We start from the raw sequence: 19,480 nt of genomic DNA, 5'->3' as shown, positions 1-19,480 counted from the left end.
TTGATCCAGTGCCACAAGTCCCTTTTGACAGAAGGACAAAAGGAAAAAATTATCGTTAAAAAGCGCGACTTTAAATTTTATGCATTTAGTCACGCATTCTTTCATTTGTCTCAGAATAATATAACGTCTTGAAGATCAGATTGATCTAATTTTTTATCAATTTGCGTCACGGTTATCGTTGAGTCAACAATTCATTGAAAAACGTGTGGCTTCATTCTCTGATAGATTGAATTTTGACGCGTAGGTGAGCTGGCATCATAAAATAGAATTTTGTGGCTTTGAGAAGCAATATTAAATTCCATCAGGGCCGTACAAATGACGTTGATCCTACCGTGAACCCCAAACAACGACATTGTTATCGTGTAGGTTGTAGCTGCTTTATCTTTCATCTAGTCTATTTGCTTTTTTTCGTTACCCCTTCCCACTACAACAAGAAAAGAGAAGCTCCAAGACAACTCTAGGCTGGGCATCAACGACTTCCTTTTTTATTGTTACTTCCGTCGTATTTGAGTGGATGATATAGTGTATGATGCGATATTGCAGGCCAATAAAAAAAAAAAAAAAACGTAACTTTAGAATTAAGAGTACCGTGATTCAAGTGATGCGTTTTAGTTGACAGCATCGTATGAGTAGTGATGAACTTGTACACAAGTTGTACGAGATCGTCATACGCTATTGCCACTGAGATAATAAATGTGAACAACGTAACGATATAGAATAAGTGATAAATCTCGTACGAGATTAGCTATCTCATAAGGTTGAACGGATCGTCATTAGGAGACCTAGCTTACTTATTCTGCTATCATAGATTACTCTATAAATACAGTAGAATCAATATACGGACAAGCAGGTTTTACAAGGGATTACAGGTTACGAGTACTGCTCACTACCTTGAACATATTTCCTATTTAAAACTAGCTTCCCCAACGCGAAAATAGGTTAGTTGCACGATCATCAGATCGAGCGATGGATACTTTTTCAAGTTCACCCGTTCTGAGTAGCTTTGCGTAAATTTCTCTTTTACGGTTGAAATGTCGTACGTCTTAAAATAAGTGGAATAATGTCCGTTTTAGACGACTTGCAATATTTATTGGGGTAATTTACATTTTAATTTTAAATTTTCTTACAATTTTATAGGAACAATTGCGTATAATTTTAGACGATTGGATCACCAATTCATAAAACCATATTCTTTCTGTAAGTATTTTTCGCAGAGTGTTTCTGCATACCTAGCCCAACCCAGGCAATCATCAGGCATAATTGTCTCATACGCTTTCTGAATTTGAAGCGATAATTCATCTCCCATCTGCAGCGAATTGCGTTGGATATTACTTTTAATCCTTGATCAACATTCTCAATAAAGTTCAAAAATGACGAGTAGGAAGGCATGAATAATAGCCTGTAGCCACGCTTATGGATACCCTCTACAGCAAATTTACAATGTAAATTCTACAATTGTCCATGACTATAAAAAATCCTTCTATATCACGTTTATCAGTAGATCTCTTCATTCTCCAACGAAGATTCAGTTTCCAACCTGTTACGCATGTGATCCATAGAAGAAGCCTCAATTGAAAAGCTTAAAATTATTTCTAGTTCAAATGGTGCTTGTTGCCTTACGCAGCAAAGTTATCAGCATAGCATCGAGTCAAATTCAGTGTCATTGAACGCGTAAATCATATTGTCATCTTAAATGTTGTCAAACGAAAGCTTATCTTGCCAAATTGAAAAATCATATCTATCTTTTTGACTTTTTAAACTTTCTTCTTCTTTTCGTCTTTACTTCCACTTTTAAGCTCCAAACCAACGTTATCCTCTAAACGCATGGACAAGAATATCATTATATATAAAACCAATTCAATGAAAGGAAAGTCCACCAAGAAAGGAAATCTGTTGGTAAAAACATTTCACAATACAGTACGTAGTCTGAGACATTAATGAACTTGTTGTACACTTTGACCTATTGTGTTTCGCTGATAATTATTTGTCAGTGCCTATGTCGTTCATAATAAGAATGACACCCCTTGCGAAATCCTCACACATTTCATTGAGTAAATCCTTACGAGTAAACAAGTTCTCTCACAGAAAGGCCTTGAACAACAGCGTCAACTTACTTTTGTCGAATTTAAGTAAAAGCATCCAACAAAAAGCACATAATCCACTACATAACCCACATCAATTGCACATAATCCACTACATAACCCACATCAAAAAAGCTCACATAACCCACTAGATAACCCACATCAAAAAAAAAGTAGTAATCAGCCATGGCTTCACCAAAAGTTTATAGTCATTATCTCACAGAAACTGCTGAGGGGATAAGCATTCCGTATACTAACTCCATTGTTGAAAGCTTTTTGAGGAACGAATGCTGAAGTAACTAAAACAACGGAAAAAAGGGTGCTATAACCAAGAAAAGAAATAGATAGTTTGGTTTCATTCAACAATCGTGCGTATATATTTATACTTGAGAGCCGTTTTAGTACATAATATTTGGCTACAATGTTTTGCTCTTGGAGTCTTCGGGTCTCCTGTCTCATAACAGCACTTTTTAGCAAAGGGTTTTCTATTTGTATTTCGTCTCTAAAAAGTGAATTGACCGGAGATATACAAATGCCTGATTGTTAAAAGAAGCCAAGCAGTGCAGCGTAGGCGTCAAAGATAGATGTATCCCAACCACTTTCTATTTTCTACATTAAATATCGGATGAATTTTGTATACAGGATATATCTTTGTATTTGATGAGTGCTCTTGGACGATGTTGATGTATAACCGAGTAACTTACCAATAGCAATTCAAGCCAAACACTGGTAAAGGATACGTGCCTTGATTGATAAGAATTGTCTGCATAAAAGTCATGAAGAAAGAAAAAAAAAAAATACGTCACTCTAAACTCAGTGCTCAGCTGCCCAAAGAACAATTAGAAGGAAGAGCTTTTCATTTTCTCTTTCCATTTATTGATTCGTTTATCTATTTCTGAGGGAAATACAAACGATTTAGCAATGAAGACAGAGTCAGTACCATTGATACAAGATGCCCAGATACCACTTACACCTGATGAACTCGAGGTAATGGTCATCTCTACTCTCAACTCCAATAGTGAAATCTTCATGCTTAAATTGTGAGGACGTTCGCAAAAGCCTGTATTGAGATGTATTATTGCTTCTAAATAGGTACTGCGACGGCAATTCATAAAAGAAGGAGAATATGTTACTATACAGACCAAGTTCAACTATGCCTGGGGATTAATCAAATCAACTAAGCAAGAACATATCGAGTTAGGCATAAAATTATTGACAGGTAGAAACGGGCAAAAAAATTAAGGGATCACAATAAGGCGTACTAAGCTTGCTTTTGTTGTTGCGTGGGGGTATCCAAATTTTTCATTACTCAGAAATATATACAGATGCGCCTGAAAGAAGAAGAGAATGCTTATATTTTTTGTCCATTGGAAATTATAAGTTATCGAATTATTCTGAAGCGAGACAATTCAATGATCAGCTTTTGAAGTTAGAACCGAGAAATGACCAAGCGATCGCTTTAAAACAGTTAATTGATGAGAAAGTCTCCACAGGTACGGTAGAAGAGCGGAAGTTTGTTAGTCCGAAAAAAGAATGATATTAGTTAACTCAAGAACCATTATTCTGCTCTATGCAGAGGGTGTGATAGGTTTGGCTATAGTTAGTGGTGTAGTGGCAGTCGGTGCAGCACTTGTAGCAGCCGTTGTCAAGCGTTCAAAATAGATGAAAAGGAAGAAATCAAACTCAATATTCCCTTTTTTTACAATTGGCTTTATAGCAGTTCTGTATCATATTATCACCATCCTATACTTTAGGTAGTTAAACTGACTTTCTGAACGTTTATGAATACCAAGCCCTCGCTATTAAACGAGCAGACCTGCCATGTATCTTTTCCTATACCACTAACGCACAATAAATCGGTCTAAAAAAAAAATGCAAAAAAAAAAAAGTGTTAATGTACGAAAAATAGCTGAAATTTCTCTATTGTGTACTTACCTTTCTGTTCATACCCTTCCTCATTACGTTTCGCAGAAACGGAGATGCTCACATATCATGAAACGGACTTGCCAGTTCAGCCTATAGTAGATAAAGCTGAGGATATCGATGCGGTCCAACGCTTTTGTAGCAAACATTATTTGACACAAGCTTATAAGAGGAAAAAAACAATACGATGTAATCAATCTACGCCATCCGCGCCTCGATGGCACAATCAGTCATTTATGCTTTATTTGGCTCTAAGACAACATACTGAAAGCAGTACTATGGCACGTACTGACCTCATCAAAGCAGCGCTTGCTTGGGATACCAAATTGAGTGAAGAACACTCATTGCCAAAAGTTTTCAGAGGAAAGGTAACTTAGTTATGACTCATCAATTGTTGTCATCCCCAATATAACTATCTCGCATTCAGAGAGTGAAAGCCTAGCTAACGATGTCAATAGACTCCTATGAACTCGGCATCAGCTGTTTTGTCAAATAATAGTGATGGCTACTTCGTGCCACTCAAGCCTGAAGGAAGCCGATCTATGCATTTCAAACTTTCATTCGAGCCAGGTCATTTTCACACAAGTTGGGAGCAGTATTTGGAATGGCAGCAAAAGCTGATAACCATGGACTGGTCGCATTATTTCAAACAAAAGAGCAACTGCCATAGTCACTTAAGCGAGCAACAAGGTCAATACTTTAGTGACAAAGAGAATCTACTGAGTATCTATCCTACAGAATTTGATGAATTCTTAGCAAAACGCAAAAGACAAAAAGCATTAGAAGAAAGTGGTAGTCAGAAGAAATCTAAACTAGATTCAGAAGCCTATTGTTCAGGAAACAGCTTAGTATCATTAAGGGAAGATAGCCTATCAAAAATAGCAGACCACGTCAACGATAGCAATTTGATTCATGAAAGTAAACCTGAAAACGAGAATGATATACCCCAGTCTTGGAAAGAATTGTTTTTTGTAAATAATGATGGTGTATTCGCCAGGCGATTCATACCGAAAAGTACACCCATAGGTTTTTATTTTGGTGTACCCAGAACAGAAGATGAATTTGAGGCCTTGAAAGTAGGACGAGGGAAGGCTGAGGAATATGCCATGGTATACCGTAATAATACAATCATCGATCCCACAGATGACCAAGGCAACTTATATGTGGATGTAAAAAACGATGGTCAACCTCTATGCCCTTTCTATTACGTGAAGGAGACAGTCAATAGTGAAGGCGCTAATATCGTTTTCTGTGAGGGTCTCGTCCCATATCAGATTGTTTGCTGGACAGTCAAAGATATATCACCAGGAGAGGAATTGTATATATACCAACCAAGCACAATCTAGAAAAGGAACATTTTATCTTTACCAAGTTACCAAAAATATAATCTGCAAAAAGTAAGCATTCTTTCTTTTGCAAAGGCAAATTGAATAAGCCTATCTTTATTGAATATCAGCCTACGGAATAAACTGCTAGCACCGCGAAAAAATATTGGCTTCACACACTGTTTCTATTTGCTGTATCTCTTCGTTTTTATGATCCATATCTCTTTCAATAATGATACGAGTTACCCGTCCTGATTCGTTCCCTTCATCCCCTTTCGTTGCAGCCCGCTCAATTTTTGATGTGCATATCGCATTTCGATATGTTTGAACCATCATCTCCATTGCGTTGGACCAGGTATATGTCTTTGCTTTTTCTACAGCTTTTTTCCCCAATATGGATCGTAAAGTTGCATTCTCAACTAACGTTGTCAGTAAATGTCTATAACCTTGTATCAGCGTCTGTCTCACTGTATTGCCGCTATGGCTGAGACTACTGCTGCCATACGTGGTGGGTTTACTTGACGCGTCTAACAATAAACCTGTCTCTTGATCTGTCACTAAATCCCTCACTCCCTCAGCTAACAAACCTACGACTGGCAAGCCAGAAGCCATAGACTCCAGTATGACCTGCCCGAATGTTTCGGTAAATGATGGGAATGCAAAAATGTCTGCCGAAGCATACGCTACAGCAAGTTCAAGGCCATGCAAATAGCCGGTATATGTAACTGGAATGTTTTGTTGATGGCATTCACGCTTCATATTTTTGAGTGCGGGGCCATCTCCAACTATGATCAGATGGCACCGTCGGTGGTCCATGCCCTTGTAACTGTTCAGTAACAGACCCAAATTCTTCTCGTAGGATACTCTACCAACATACAATATGATAACTTTGTCTTCTATTGGATCCTCCTTGATATCGCATAGGTTTTGCAGTTGTTGGTGGGGCTGCTGCTGCTGCTGCTGACTAGAGCATATCCATTGATATCGGAGTGCATTCGATCTTTTCGTGGGCGTGAACAAATCTGTATCAATGCCTCTATACCACAGCCTTAAATTTTTAAATCCGTTTTTCTCCAACGCTTGCTTTGTAGAATTCGAGGGACACACTGTATAGCAACAATGCGAATGACAAAATCTATTCCATCGCCACATCAGATTAGCTATCCAGCTGCCATATCCAAACTGTATGCAATAAGATGCTAAATTCGTATGATAAGAGGCAACAATGGGTATATGAGAAAGCTTGCTTTTATTGAGTTTTAGTATACTGAAAAGGGCAGCTGCACATAAAAATACAGGATCGACAAGGTGAATGACATGAGGTTGGAAGCGAATGAGTTGCTTTGTGAATTCTGAACGCCAAAAATTGAGCTTGAGTTCCGGGTACGGAGGAAACGGTAGACCGCTAGTACCGTACAGTTGAGCACCGGCGTACGTATCTAGACCAGACTCTGGTCCTAAGAGAATAACTTGATGATGATGGGCTTGCAAGTACTCCAGCAAACGAGCCAGTGTCCTTGTAACACCATCTACTTTTGGTAAGAAATTTTCTGTCACAATAGCGATGCGCATGATTGTATCGCTTGGGTATTGCCTTTCGACTGCTTTTGAGTTGTTGTTGTCGTGCCTTAAAAAGATGTTTCTAAACCGGCTGTGAGAAATCTGGTACAGCTTGGAAATTTATATTCCAAATTCAAAGAGAGAAAAGCAAGGCAGTTTTCCGTATTGATATTATAGAAAAACGTGAACCAAATAACCTGGTTGTCGTCCTAATGCTATAGTAAAGTAACAAAAAATAGAAAATGGCCGAATTTGCGGGAAAGCTTCTTTTATTTGTTCAAATGTTTCAAATCAGACAATTGAAGTCAGGGGATGAGGACTTCTTTCCTTCCCTGTATTTCATACTCTGTTGAAGACAAACCTTCAAATTGATTTCTGATTAATACTGTTTCACTAGTTGAGTATTATTTAAAAAAATGAAAAAAATGCTATCTATAATGCAAGCGGCCAATTTATACCAGCCTTTTGAAAAACCCGTGTTGAACTTGTATTCTTTTATTTGACCAACAAAGAAAAAGAAAAGCAGCTGGAAGCGAGAAATTCCGTATAATTCTATATCTAGCTTTGATGTTTTCAGCCACGTTTAGCCATGAAAGTACAGCATCTGACTCGTTTAATGCGAAATCGTTAGATTTTAGTACACACCAATTATGGTTTCACGGAGAGACATATTCTGAAGAGTTGAATTGGCAAAATTTATGAAAAGAGTATCATTATCCAATCGTATCCTGGTTATACAATGAATATCATAATATACAATTCCATCGCTGCTGCTTTTGCTTTTCCGCAACCTACAATGAATACTTTTTGACGAAACGTGTATCAAAGGGAGGTATGTGATTATACGAAATTTTTGTTTCGTAATACATTTTTCGCATCAGAAATACAAAGAACTCAAGTAATTCAAGAGCTAATGCTTGAAATATTTATGAGATGATCAATTCAATGCGAAAAAGAAAGATTGCACTTATCATATTTAGTAAGCTGTCGCCAACTTTGATTATCTCGTCGAAACATTGTTTATATTGCCTTCAACCTCAATCAACTTTAGGATCGTATAGTAAAGGAATAAGTAAACACGTGTACTAGGTTTTATTGATTCATTTTCAGCTTTTTACGAGTGGATAATTACAGTTGGAAAATGAATGCTTGACTTTAGAAAAAATAAAAAAAAAACGCCAGAAATTGAGACTACCTCACTTTTTACTACACGAACTAATGCCGATTAAGCTACAAAGTTTTGGATAGCTTTTTGCCTGACAGATTTAAAGTGAACTACAAAGTGCAGGACATTACTCGGTATATTCTTTTCAATTGTGTAACTTTCTAAATTTGCCTTTATTTGGGTCACATTTGAAAACATTCTTATGAATTTCCTAAGCAAATGATAAGTCAATATCTACGCCTTCGTTATACAACTGTATATCGATACTGACAGAGTGAAGGCATACAATATCATTTTATTCCAATTGGCAGCATCCTACATTTACTTATCGGCAAAGCTCAGTGCTTTGGAAGCAAATTGTAGGAGATCAGTTAGTTCCTCCATCGCCTATTCCTGAAAAAAGTCAAAATCGAGAAATTCTCAATATTGTAGCGGTTTAGAAAAATACGAGAAAGATAAGTGCTAACACCGCGGTATATAGCCCACTCGGTCAGATCTGCAAGAAATATCAACGTTCTTGAAAGAATTCGATATTGCTAATGCAAAGTTGATATGATGTGATAGCGAATAGCTGAATTGCCCAGGTCGAAGAAGTGTCTATGTGGTCAGATGGATAGACCGATTTTAATGCCTTTTGTATTTAAATAGAAGGCAGAAAATTTGCTATATCTTCATTGTTGTGCAATGGAAGGCCATCCCACTACTATGGATCATTTACAGACATCCTGTAAATCTATTGTGTAATCATGTTGTCTCTTTTTGCATAACCTGAAATGGACCTGTCTTTTTTTTTCCCTTTTTGAAAATGCCAAGGCCGCTAAAATACTTAAAGACCTGATCCGCTCAGCAACAATTTTACAGGCACTGTTTGATTGGGGGCGGAGCGCAATCATCCTTTAAAAGCGATAGAGATGTCAACCGTGCACTCACTGATTTGCGTTTGGAAAGGAGATAAGACGTCAACTTAGCAACGCAGAAATTATCTTCACACAAAAGGAGATTGAAGAAGCCAATGGCAATAAACAACTGCAATAAGCGGAGGCTTTGCTGTGCTGTCAAAAAGCCGTTCCTGTAAAAATAGAAACGCAAAAAGCGGAGTTAAATTGCTTGCAATAAGTTTTAGAAAGTGAATTTTTTTGATTTATTTTATCTCTCTTCCTTTTTGTACCTTAAAAATTATACTTTTTTGCATATATGAAATATACCCTCTACCATTTTATTTATTTATTCTGTCTGCTATCTCAGTTCGTGCGATGTACATTCTCATATAAAATAAGATAATGGACATGTAGATTGTGCCTATAGTGACTCAAATATATTTCTAATTCATGCATTAGGTCACAGTATCAACAATAAGCAATTATTATGGGTAGAAACTATCACATCCGTCGGATTAGATATTGCCGACCGTCCAAAGACTTTCTTCGAAAAGCGAGCTATTTCACCAAACAACTACTTTCAGCCCAATTTACGAACATTGGAATATGATGACTCACTACGACTGACTCTGACAGCTTTCAATACAACTGTCTATCTGCACCTGATCCCAAACCTCGATCTGTTTCATTCCAATGCCGTCATTCACCAACAAGGTCGGTCAGTGAAGATAAAGCCTTCAGATTATAGGGTCTATCGTGGTTATGTCATTGAAGATTTCTATTCTGAGCATTGGTGGCTGTCAGGTTTACCCGAGGAAGACATTATAGGTCAACCTGGTGTATTGGGATGGGCCAGAATCGTTATTCGCAATGATATAAAGTATGCTCTCTATACAACGCTTTTAAATAACATAAAGTGCTGCGTTAACAAAATCTTAATAGGCATGATTTGGATTACCCTTTATTCGAAGGAGCTTTCAGTATAAACGGTGATATTCACCATATAAAATTAAGGAATAATTATCATTTAACGAAAAGATCGGACGATGCAGACTTGTCTACAGAAGGAGCTCAGCAACATTTAGTCATTTACCGTGATTCAGACACGGTAACTAAGGAGAATAAGTATTATAACAGATCTATAATACCTCACCTAACTGGGGAATGCGGATTTGATCGTCTGTCGCAACATCATCAGCAATTGCAACGACAGATCCTTGATCCATTTAAAATTCCTTCGTTTTCCACAACCTCTTTCTCCAAAAATTCAGTAGTAGATTCTATATTTGACATCCCAACTACTCCTAAAGTCCCATCATTAGCCAAACGAGCGCCGGCCGGTTGCCCTACGACTAAAAAGAGTAAGTAAGGCGTTCATATTGAAATTTGTTATTCACTGATAATATTAAAATATCCTATTTTTAGTTCTGTATATGGGGGCAGCAGCTGACTGTACTTATACTAAGCATTACGGTACAACAGATAATGCTCGTATGCAAATAATCAACGACTGGAATTCTGTCAGCTCCGTGTACTCATCTACTTTTAATGTTGCGATCGGCTTGATTAATATCACCATAATGGATTCATCTTGCCCGGCAAATCCACCTTCAGCTACGAATTGGAATCAAGCTTGCTCCAATAGTTATCCAATAACAACCCGGTTAAGCGACTTCAGTCGTTGGAGAGGCAGCATTGGTGATGATGGAGCTGGATTATGGCATTTAATGACCAATTGCGCGTAAAATATTGTATTGATTCATCCTTATTTGTATATCACTATATATTCTAAAGAATTCACTTTCTTCATAGAACGGGTGCTGAAGTAGGTATTGCTTGGATGTCGCAAGTTTGTAATACAGAAGCTATCCGCTCCAGCTCTACGGGCGAATATACCTCTGGTACAGGTGTTTCTTCCATTAGTAAGTATTTGATTTATTAACAAATTTTATTCTCTGAGTGCACATACTTACTCATATACAATAGTTCGCGATGAGTGGAAAGTAGTTGCTCATGAAATCGGACATGGCTTCGGTAAGTTGAATTTACCAGAAATAAACGTCCAAGTATTTGTTAAAAATACTAATTTTTTTTATAAAAAGGCGCTATTCATGATTGTAATGCAATGAGCTGTCCGTGTTCAGGATCAAGCTGTCAGTGCTGTCCTTACAGTGATACTCAATGCGATGCAGGCGGAAAATACTTTATGAACCCTACTAGTAATGCTTCATCAGATGCTTTTAGCCCCTGTAGCATCAACACTATTTGTGGGTCTATGTCGCAATTCACAAGTTGTTTACAAAGTAGGAAACATTATTTACATGGTCAAAACTTCGTATAGAAAGTTTACTAATCTTTTTGATGTGCAGCTCCTGGATCGAGGAATGTAACTACTTTACAAATGTGTGGTAATGGTATTAAAGAAACTGGTGAAGATTGTGATACAGGTGGGCTACCAAGTAATTGTTGTGATCCCAGCACATGTAAATTCAAACCAGACGCTGTTTGCGAGTAAGTTATTATACTTTGCTGCATGGTACTTTCAAAGAATAAGGACCAACTTCTTCTATATAGTGACTTCAATGATGGGTGCTGTAACAATTGCCAACTACGACCTGCCAATTACACCTGTCGTCCTGCTTCCACAGTATGCGATATACCTGAAGTCTGTTCAGGGACATCCGGCGATTGTCCTGAAGACAAATTTAAAGATGATCTCAGTAGTTGTGGTAATGGACTTCAATGCGCCTCTGGTCAATGCACATCACGTAACACGCAATGTGCCGCGCGTGGCGTCACCTACAGTATCACAAAAGCTTGCGCTGCTGACAATGGATGCCAAATTACCTGTCAAGATCCTCGCTCTGCACTTTCATGTATTCAATTCCCTGGCGCTTTCATAGATGGTACACCATGCGGTATCGGAGGCATATGCAAAGCCGGTTCCTGCAATAACGAGAATCTTGGTAATAACATCAAGAATTGGATCCAGAACAATTTGAAGATTGTGATACCAGTAGCAGTCGTCGTTGGACTGTTGCTTTTGTGCTGTTTGTATAGATGCTGCTGTTATGGTGGTAGACGTACTGGTTATAATGACATTACCAAAACAACGATCTATACCATTCCTGGACAGCAGCCGCCAGCATATGGTGCACCACCACCACCACCTCAACAATATGTAAATACTCAGCAACCCTACTATCCCCCGCCGCCTAACAGCTATTATACTCCACCAGGAATACGCCAAAACGGCTGGGTTGATCCTGCAGCGTATAACGGATACGGGAACACTACTAATAACAGAGGGCCACAATCACCGCTTCCTGTGTATTCCCAACATGAACCTAATAACTGTAATAACAGCAATAACAACAATGATAGTTACGAAATGAACAATGCACAACAATGGCGGCAGCATAGCCCAACTCCACCTGTAGGAACAGCAATTACACCGAATACGCCCACACCAGCATACCAGATGCCTCAACCATCAACAAACCATCTATCGGCTCCTGGAGGTATTCACAACACTACGAATATTGGAGGAAGGCCATTTAACGAAGGCGTTGTCTAACATTGCTTCTTCAATCAATTTTATAATACTGAAGCCATGTCCTTGTATGTATCATTATCGTTTTCTCATGTAATCTATATCATTTCTTAACGATCATTCAACGTTCAGCTACATATAATACACAACAAAATTTTATTCTTGAACAATTAGAGCACATTATTATTTGTAAAAGTAAAAAAGAGTTTCATTTCTAAAGTTTTAAGCTTTTGTCCCGCTTTTCCTTCGAATCATTTACGTTTATTTACATATTCATGTCAAGCACTGCTGTTTACAATAAAAATATTCTTGAACAGATATGGAATGGAAAGATACCCGTGCAGATTACAGTAGACACACGCTCGATACAGGAGGTGTTAAATACTAACACTACGAATGAAGAGTTTGTTTGGAATCCAATATATGTAAATGATACCTCCATTTTATTGTTTTTAATGTACCTTGATCTACATTGAAACAAAGAAACAGAATAATACTGAAACTCAAACTATTGGTTTTTTCTTCAAACAAGCTAGAAGTACCAAGGTGCTCCTATTTACCTTTGGTCACTGAACACATTCAGAAGGTCATCAGCCAGTTAGAACGAACCCACATCATAGATCAAACTCAACTAGACGATAAGTTCCGAAATGCCTGGTACGAATACCTCGGTGTTCCTTTGAAATGGTATGTGAACTGTCACTGAAAAGGTTGTAACAAATAGTTTTGGCCTAAAGCACTTGATTAACATGAAGGAACTCTGTTAATAGGCATTATCCCATAGGTTTACTACATGATTTATACTGCAACACGCCAACAGATATTTGGACTTTGACGCTTCAATTTGATAACTTACCAACTGACGAAATTTTAGAAAAGCCAACTGTCGACAACATGCGAGATATGTATATGTCAATGATGAAAGAGGTATATATATATGGAATTGGTAGCCCATAATTCAGGGCAAGGGATAGAAGAAAGCCGCTTGAGATTCACATGGATTTATCTCAACATAGGCCGACTTTTTATTACATGGATCAACAAAAAAAGTTATGAACCTCTCCAAAAAGGACTCTAAACAACTGTGGCAAGGAGTAGTTTTAGATGCATTTGAGGATTTTCATAATGTGAATAAGAATTTAAGATCCTCTTCAGGTCTATTGTCTCCATCATCTTCACCTGCCAGTAAAAACATTAGCAATAATCGGATACGATACGTTCCTTTAAAGATTTATTTACCAAATAACTGTCCCGTGATCCAAGAATTGATATCATTTTCAGGTCATCAAGACGGTAAGATCAATGGTGGTTAAGTGATTATCGAGTGGCACGAGAGAAATAACATTTAAATTACGTTTACACAGAAGAATCAGCGTCACCAACAATACAAGATATTCTAAAGCAAGCTATCCCAGAATTGACATTCCCTTTGGATTCAAAACTGACAATTATGTTACATGGAATTGAAGTGCCACTAGATACACCTATTGTTTGGGCATATGAAAATCTTGCTTATGCGGATAACTTCTTGCATATGGTAATAAAATACAAATAGCGTGAGTTCTATATGCTGACTACTTTCATTGCTGTTGTTTTGACTTGTGATGTATTATCATTCACCGAATCAGCCAACACTGAATCTATCTCTTCCTTTTTTTTCGTATACTGTGCTTTGCGTGCTGCTTTCGCTCTTTCTTTCAATAGCTTTTGTTCTTTCTGCTTCTTTTTCTTTTCTCTTTTGCGTTCTGAAGCTGATGGCTTTTTAGCAGCGTTTTGCTCAAGATGGTTTTCATCTTTTGTTCCTGCTTGACTGCCACCTTTCTTATCACCTTCTTGCTTTTGCTTCTCGGCTTCTTTCTCAGCTCCTTCAACAATTATTTCTGTCGAATTTTGCTGTTGTTGATCTGCTAAGATTTGCTCCGGCAGAATATCTTTTGTTAATGCTGACGTTGTTGATTCTATAATCTCGAATTCCAATTTCATATCGTTCACTTTATTTGTTGAAATGCTAATATCAGTTTTATCAACTTTTTCTTGGTCTAAATCTGCTGTCTTAAACTGCTCAGTTTTGGTAACTGTTGTCTCGTCTTCTTCCCTATCAGCTGTTAATGATTTGTCTTCCTTACTAGTCTCGATAGCGATATCTTTGCCAATTTTGTTATTCTCTAACTCATAAATTGCATCTATCACTTTGTCTGGATTTCCTTTGTATTTCACTAATAGCCGTCGAATTTTATAAATGCTAATGTCAGGACAGGCATTTCTAACTACTTTTTCTACAGAACTCATATTCTTGTATTCTTCTTCATCTTCTCCTCGTTCCGCTTCATCACTAGCTGTTTCTTTATGTTCTGATAGGCTTGTCTTTTCAACCAAAGAATAATATTTTTAATGCATAGTTAGTAACAACAGATCCATGTTTTGATACATTATTACCTTTATTTCTGGAAGACCAGTATGGGGTCTGTCAATATTTCGCACTGAATCATAATGTTCCCAGCTATGATAACTAGATAATAGAAAAAAAGCGTGGTCTAAATAAATCTACTGACAACTACATCGACGCTATAGTTTGACACTCTCTTACGCTATATGTAAAATATGTTGTCTTATCGCCACTTCTTCTCCTTCTGAAATATTGTTGTTATCTTCATCATCATCTTTCCCGTTGATAACATAACTAAGAAGTATAAGACTGGATCAATTACGCTTACTCTATGTCGTCTCATTGCGCCCTCTTTTGACGTACATCATGCCTGGTTGGTAGACTTTTATATCAATTTGCTTTAGTTTTGCAAAAGCTACCAATTCCATATTTCCTCCAAAAGTTCCATTCTGCGTCATACTACTAATATGGCTGTCAAAGGATTGATCGTCTTCCACGAAGAATTTGTATGTCTCTTCGTTGTCTTTCAAATACTGGCATATTTCTTGTCGAATTTGCTTGTGTTTCCCGTCATGCCCATAATATTGATCGGATAGCGATCTGGCGGGATGCAATATTAAAACGAGTGATAATAAGCTCTCGTTTTTGAAAGTTGGATTCTTTCTTACCGAAAGAGACAATTACCATCACCAGTGATGTTTTTTGTACATAGTCCAAGGCTTCTCAGCTGCCCATTCAAATCTTCGGGATCAAGGCTGACTGAGTAGGATCTCTGAAGACAGGTAATTGGATTAGTTCGAAATGCTTGTTATTTAGGTGTTGAAGGCCATTTTACATACTTCTGCTGCTTTCCGTTGTTTACGGGTCAGTCTTGCTAACTTGAGCAGACACTAAAGTTTAACAATCACAATCAACGTATTCCCGGTAAGCTTTAATATTTACCGTCTTTTTTCTCTTTCTTTCCTTTTTTGCTCATAACGTTGGTCTATTAGCAGCAAAAATCCTGTTTTCCCTGTTGGCGTCTGTTTTTTATATTTCAAAGAAAAATGGTAAGAATTAAAATAAAACTTTGACTGATAGGAGTAAAATGGACGCGGGAAAATTATACTGATTGTTCAAAATGATCTTTTTTTTAAATGGATTATTTTATTCAAAAACAATAAATTAGTCGCACATCGCGGAGGAAAGAACTTAGAGTGAAAGACGGAAATGTTATGCGAGTGCAGTAAGGACGTCCAAGATGGTAATTTGTTCCTCTGACAAAGAAAAGGCTTCAGTCTTGTGTTTGTTGAATTGAGCGTTAGAAACTTCTGCATATTGTTGAAGGTGTTGAGTTAAACGTTGAAAATCGGGAGCATTATTCTTTGCTATCTCTACGTCTGGTAGCATTCTATTTTTCTTGATGTATGGCAATAGCTGCTCTCTGTTGACAGCACCGTCCAATCGTCTTGCGTTAGGTCCAGAAAGGTGGTAAGTCCCATTATTATTGACCTTTATGACTGTCATAGGTCCTATCCAAACATATGGAAATTTATTTTCCTTGTAATGATCAAACAACAGACATTGTTCTCCAATAATAAATTGTCTTCGAACGTGAATCCTTTTGTCGTATCTGTTCTTCATGGTCTTTTTCTAGCGTAACGATTCTTCTTTTGCTCGTATTCGAATATCCTTCATCTGGTTATGTAAAAATTCTAACCTCTCTTTGCTGACATCAGTATAACTTCCTTCCTCAAAGTCAATTTTGGGAGCACTCCAAGTAGCAGCTGTGTTTAGTTCTTGGCCATAAAGTAGTTTACTGGGTTAGTATCCAGAGGTATCATTTTTCATTGAACGTAGGGCTAAAAGGGCAGCAGGAATGAACTTGTCCTGATCCTTAGTATTTCCAGGTCGTGTACTATTTTTGCTGAGACATTTGTAAGAGTTCGATTAGTTTGTTCACACAAACCATTGCATTGCGGCCGAAACGCTGCCGTTGTTAGATGTCTGCATTCCAACGATTTCAAAAATAAATCAATATAGATGGAGGTGAAATTTGACCCACGGTCTGTTAACAAGAACTTTGGTACACCAAAATGTTGGACGATATGACTGTAAAGGAAGTTTTGCATGTCCATAATTTATTCAATCTCAGGTTTGCGTGTCCATGCCACCTTATCTTAATTACTAAATATGACAAACATAACAAGGGAACAAGCTATATGCATGCTATATTGTGAAGTTTTTAACGTTGAAAATGTCAAGAAACTTGTGCCTACTATTGACGCACTAAAAAATTTGGAGATTTGCTATAAAGAGGATCCCATGTGTGGTATTTCCATACCTCCTATAATATATAAAGACGAATTAGACACACTTTCAAGCATTTGACTCGTTATTATGATCATAGAATCATATTAACACTTAGTACACGTCACCTTGTACTCTAGAGACATACGTATACATAATGCTGCATTCCTACTGGTTGAGAATTTCAGGAACGAGTATATAATTCCTTTTTTTTGTTTTTATTTTTTTTTTTTTCTCTCTTCCTTCTTTCTTTTGTTGTCAAATACAAACATTCAGTTTGCCATGAACGCTCCCCTCTCTGATTTTCAGTGTACAATAAAAGGACTGAAGGTGGACCCATCCCACCTTCAGTCTTTTTCAATTATTGAGTCGCGTTCACTAAACATAAAACAACTACAAATATCACACCATGGAGCCAATGGTGACTTCCGTCCTCAAAATAAATGCCTACCCTTTCTTATACAAGCGATATTCAGTCAAGGAAAATGAATCAAATAATGAAGTTAGCACAAGTGTGAACGAAAATCAAAAGGTTTTAGGTAACAGATAGGTTTACATTTTCTACTTTATGATGCAGTAACACTAAAGTGGTTTGATAGTCAATAAAGCACAAGTAGCCAATTTTCTCAATAACGTATATTTGCCTGTTAACCCATTCAACGAAGAGGCATATGTTTGCAAACAAATAGAGACCACAGATATCTTATCTTTAATACAAAAGTACTTAAATCTATTCAAAAATGTCAGCGTCCTGGGAAAATGGTTAAAATCGGCAAAGGTAAATCTGATAGACTCTCCAATAAAAAGAGTTCAACACAGCAAAGGAGAAAAAGTACAAGTAAGGAACTTATATGTCCTGAAAGATGAATATCAAGGTAAGTTTGGCTTCATTTTATAAAAAGCATGCACACATTAATTGTTGAGTTTTACTACAGCGAATACCTTAAAAAATGTGGTTTCCTATCTTGAAGAGTATCAAGATTATATTAAAAGTTTAAAGAAGGAGGGATATAGCGTGATTGGTTACGCTAGAAAGTCGAAGGGTAAAGAAACTGATGATACCCGAAAAAGACTCTTGCAGCTGATGTGCAACTGTCTCAGAAGCAGATCGCTTGTTGATAGCGTGTTCGTTTCGTACTCCAGTAATGCAAGTGACCCATTACATTTGAGAGACAAAAAGCAACAAAAAATACTTGAAGATGACAATGCACAAGGTAAAATTTAACTACTTACGTTCCACGAAAATATTCATTAACTGTTTATTTAGATCTGCTTCGTCATCTAAGCGACAATGAGAAGGTGTGCCTTGTTGTACTTGATCATGCAGGTCTTTCAACCAATCGTGAAGATTTGGAGCAATTGATCAAGTAACGTATAAATGCATAAAACAACGAACTATAAACAACGTTCTAACGTTTAGTATTAGTGACAACGAGAGCCACCAAAAACTAATTGTCGACACAATGCCCTTCAACAACAAAGTAACAGTATATGAGCGTCAGAAACTGCTGAATAAACAGCAAACAATGAAGGCGTTCGAATGCAGAAACAGGCCTTTGCAACGCTCGAAATAGTTATACCCCCAAAAATATAAAATCAGCCATATTACTTTATCATTATGTTCAAACTCAATTTGCAAAAGTTTCTTATCTACTTTAGACATGAATTCGTAAATATATAAGAATAAGTTGGGCATGGACACGCAAACCTGACATTGAATAATTGTGTGTCGTTCCTAACACATCTCAGTTGCCTTCGCTCTGGCTTCCAATGTGGTAAAGCACCCACTCTCTTCATGGACACAACACTTAAAAAAATAAAAAAAAATTGAATTGCCCCCTATAACGAGACTTTGAAAGATATGGGGAAGAAATAGTTCAAAATCTTTAAATCCATATATATTGTCTGAGAATAAAGCGCGGCTCTTGAGAGCTTTACCACATTTTCAGCCTTCGCTTCGGCAACATTTTGATTTTTCACCGTCTGCTTCAGTATCCATTGGGCTATCTGGACGTCATTCTTTCGAATGATATTCCATGATATCCCTTTTCATCCCCCATCCGTCTTTAGTAAAGCACACAATATAATTCCTTGAGCCTGTCTTCCTCGCAGCTCTTGCGGGAAGCGGCTGCTTTCGACTAAATTTACTTGTCATAGAAATCTTCTTTTCCTCTCCATGTCCCACCCCTCAGCAACGTGTGACTAATTTATTATTTTTAAAAAAAGCTCAACGTATCAACAAGCCGCCTGATCCTGAGTCGACAGCACCTTTTTCGTTACGGCGAAGTCTGTTGTTAGTTTCTAGTCCAATAAGGCCATT

General features: G+C 37.4%; 9 protein-coding genes across 9 annotated transcripts; 6 read left to right on the top strand and 3 right to left on the bottom strand.

The window, feature by feature from the left end:
- The first annotated feature begins 2,906 nt into the window (after positions 1-2,906).
- On the top strand, positions 2,907-3,985 carry BDF20DRAFT_453557 (uncharacterized protein). Its single transcript, XM_053075486.1, has 5 exons — positions 2,907-3,068; positions 3,174-3,300; positions 3,407-3,574; positions 3,658-3,669; positions 3,799-3,985. The coding sequence occupies exons 1-5, from the start codon at positions 3,003-3,005 to the stop codon at positions 3,837-3,839; spliced, it is 414 nt and encodes a 137-aa protein (XP_052937374.1). The 5' UTR covers positions 2,907-3,002; the 3' UTR covers positions 3,840-3,985.
- Position 3,986: 1 nt separating this feature from the next.
- On the top strand, positions 3,987-5,524 carry BDF20DRAFT_453507 (uncharacterized protein). The gene is made up of 3 exons (XM_053075485.1): positions 3,987-4,372; positions 4,463-5,401; positions 5,481-5,524. The coding sequence occupies exons 1-2, from the start codon at positions 4,061-4,063 to the stop codon at positions 5,348-5,350; spliced, it is 1,200 nt and encodes a 399-aa protein (XP_052937373.1). The 5' UTR covers positions 3,987-4,060; the 3' UTR covers positions 5,351-5,401; positions 5,481-5,524.
- A 318-nt stretch (positions 5,525-5,842) lies between these two features.
- On the bottom strand, positions 5,843-6,901 carry BDF20DRAFT_797465 (uncharacterized protein; the record flags this gene model as incomplete). Its single annotated transcript, XM_053076292.1, has 2 exons — positions 5,843-6,225; positions 6,295-6,901. Coding segments are annotated over 2 exons (990 nt in total), but the record flags the coding sequence as incomplete, so codon positions are not given.
- Positions 6,902-9,221: 2,320 nt separating this feature from the next.
- On the top strand, positions 9,222-12,509 carry BDF20DRAFT_1000163 (Metallo-peptidase family M12B Reprolysin-like-domain-containing protein; the record flags this gene model as incomplete). Its single annotated transcript, XM_053074586.1, has 9 exons — positions 9,222-9,309; positions 9,392-9,812; positions 9,875-10,293; positions 10,358-10,673; positions 10,745-10,854; positions 10,919-10,966; positions 11,035-11,235; positions 11,302-11,443; positions 11,507-12,509. Exons 1-9 carry the CDS (start codon positions 9,249-9,251, stop codon positions 12,507-12,509), a joined length of 2,721 nt encoding a protein of 906 aa, XP_052937371.1. The 5' UTR covers positions 9,222-9,248.
- A 171-nt stretch (positions 12,510-12,680) lies between these two features.
- Positions 12,681-14,339, top strand: BDF20DRAFT_453832 (autophagy protein Apg5-domain-containing protein). Its single transcript, XM_053075488.1, has 6 exons — positions 12,681-12,910; positions 13,018-13,172; positions 13,256-13,412; positions 13,502-13,778; positions 13,853-14,041; positions 14,190-14,339. Exons 1-5 carry the CDS (start codon positions 12,761-12,763, stop codon positions 14,038-14,040), a joined length of 927 nt encoding a protein of 308 aa, XP_052937370.1. The 5' UTR covers positions 12,681-12,760; the 3' UTR covers position 14,041; positions 14,190-14,339.
- Positions 13,924-15,577, bottom strand: BDF20DRAFT_453495 (uncharacterized protein). Its single transcript, XM_053075484.1, has 5 exons — positions 15,556-15,577; positions 15,235-15,471; positions 15,073-15,165; positions 14,922-14,994; positions 13,924-14,849 (listed from the first exon to the last, which is right to left on the bottom strand). Exons 2-5 carry the CDS (start codon positions 15,327-15,329, stop codon positions 14,049-14,051), a joined length of 1,062 nt encoding a protein of 353 aa, XP_052937369.1. The 5' UTR covers positions 15,330-15,471; positions 15,556-15,577; the 3' UTR covers positions 13,924-14,048.
- A 425-nt stretch (positions 15,578-16,002) lies between these two features.
- On the bottom strand, positions 16,003-16,973 carry BDF20DRAFT_937786 (uncharacterized protein). The gene has a single exon (XM_053084772.1). It carries the CDS (start codon positions 16,492-16,494, stop codon positions 16,084-16,086), a length of 411 nt encoding a protein of 136 aa, XP_052937368.1. The 5' UTR covers positions 16,495-16,973; the 3' UTR covers positions 16,003-16,083.
- Positions 16,604-18,058, top strand: BDF20DRAFT_937776 (uncharacterized protein; the record flags this gene model as incomplete). The annotated part of the gene is made up of 4 exons (XM_053084771.1): positions 16,604-17,177; positions 17,530-17,533; positions 17,576-17,699; positions 17,760-18,058. Exons 1-4 carry the CDS (start codon positions 17,044-17,046, stop codon positions 18,056-18,058), a joined length of 561 nt encoding a protein of 186 aa, XP_052937367.1. The 5' UTR covers positions 16,604-17,043.
- Positions 18,059-18,244: 186 nt separating this feature from the next.
- BDF20DRAFT_818373 (uncharacterized protein) lies at positions 18,245-18,734 on the top strand (the record flags this gene model as incomplete). Its single annotated transcript, XM_053077357.1, has 3 exons — positions 18,245-18,374; positions 18,428-18,527; positions 18,587-18,734. 3 exons carry the CDS (start codon positions 18,245-18,247, stop codon positions 18,732-18,734), a joined length of 378 nt encoding a protein of 125 aa, XP_052937366.1.
- Between the last annotated feature and the right edge of the window lie 746 nt (positions 18,735-19,480).

The sequence above is a fragment of the Mycotypha africana genome, assembly GCF_025528875.1.
Source record: "Mycotypha africana strain NRRL 2978 chromosome Unknown BDF20scaffold_4, whole genome shotgun sequence".
In the NCBI taxonomy this organism is placed as follows: Eukaryota; Fungi; Mucoromycota; class Mucoromycetes; order Mucorales; family Mycotyphaceae; genus Mycotypha; species Mycotypha africana.
Note: the sequence above shows the minus strand (reverse complement) of the source record. Positions and strands in the feature narration are given on the sequence as shown.

Excerpts from the sequence above, each read along its gene's own strand:
- BDF20DRAFT_453557 (XM_053075486.1), top strand. The coding sequence starts at position 3,003 with ATGAAGACAGAGTCAGTACCATTGATACAAGATGCCCAGATACCACTT. Across the intron at positions 3,069-3,173 it reads TTACACCTGATGAACTCGAG|GTACTGCGACGGCAATTCAT; the intron begins GTAATGGTCATC and ends GCTTCTAAATAG. Across the intron at positions 3,301-3,406 it reads AGGCATAAAATTATTGACAG|ATGCGCCTGAAAGAAGAAGA; the intron begins GTAGAAACGGGC and ends AAATATATACAG.
- BDF20DRAFT_453507 (XM_053075485.1), top strand. The coding sequence starts at position 4,061 with ATGCTCACATATCATGAAACGGACTTGCCAGTTCAGCCTATAGTAGAT. Across the intron at positions 4,373-4,462 it reads CAAAAGTTTTCAGAGGAAAG|ACTCCTATGAACTCGGCATC; the intron begins GTAACTTAGTTA and ends CGATGTCAATAG.
- BDF20DRAFT_453832 (XM_053075488.1), top strand. The coding sequence starts at position 12,761 with ATGTCAAGCACTGCTGTTTACAATAAAAATATTCTTGAACAGATATGG. Across the intron at positions 13,173-13,255 it reads CTCGGTGTTCCTTTGAAATG|GCATTATCCCATAGGTTTAC; the intron begins GTATGTGAACTG and ends CTCTGTTAATAG. Across the intron at positions 13,779-13,852 it reads ATTTTCAGGTCATCAAGACG|AATCAGCGTCACCAACAATA; the intron begins GTAAGATCAATG and ends TTTACACAGAAG.
- BDF20DRAFT_453495 (XM_053075484.1), bottom strand. The coding sequence starts at position 15,329 with ATGACGCAGAATGGAACTTTTGGAGGAAATATGGAATTGGTAGCTTTT. Across the intron at positions 15,166-15,234 it reads GTCTACCAACCAGGCATGAT|TTATGTTATCAACGGGAAAG; the intron begins GTACGTCAAAAG and ends TATACTTCTTAG. Across the intron at positions 14,995-15,072 it reads CAACATATTTTACATATAGC|TTATCATAGCTGGGAACATT; the intron begins GTAAGAGAGTGT and ends TCTATTATCTAG.
- BDF20DRAFT_937786 (XM_053084772.1), bottom strand. The coding sequence starts at position 16,494 with ATGAAGAACAGATACGACAAAAGGATTCACGTTCGAAGACAATTTATT.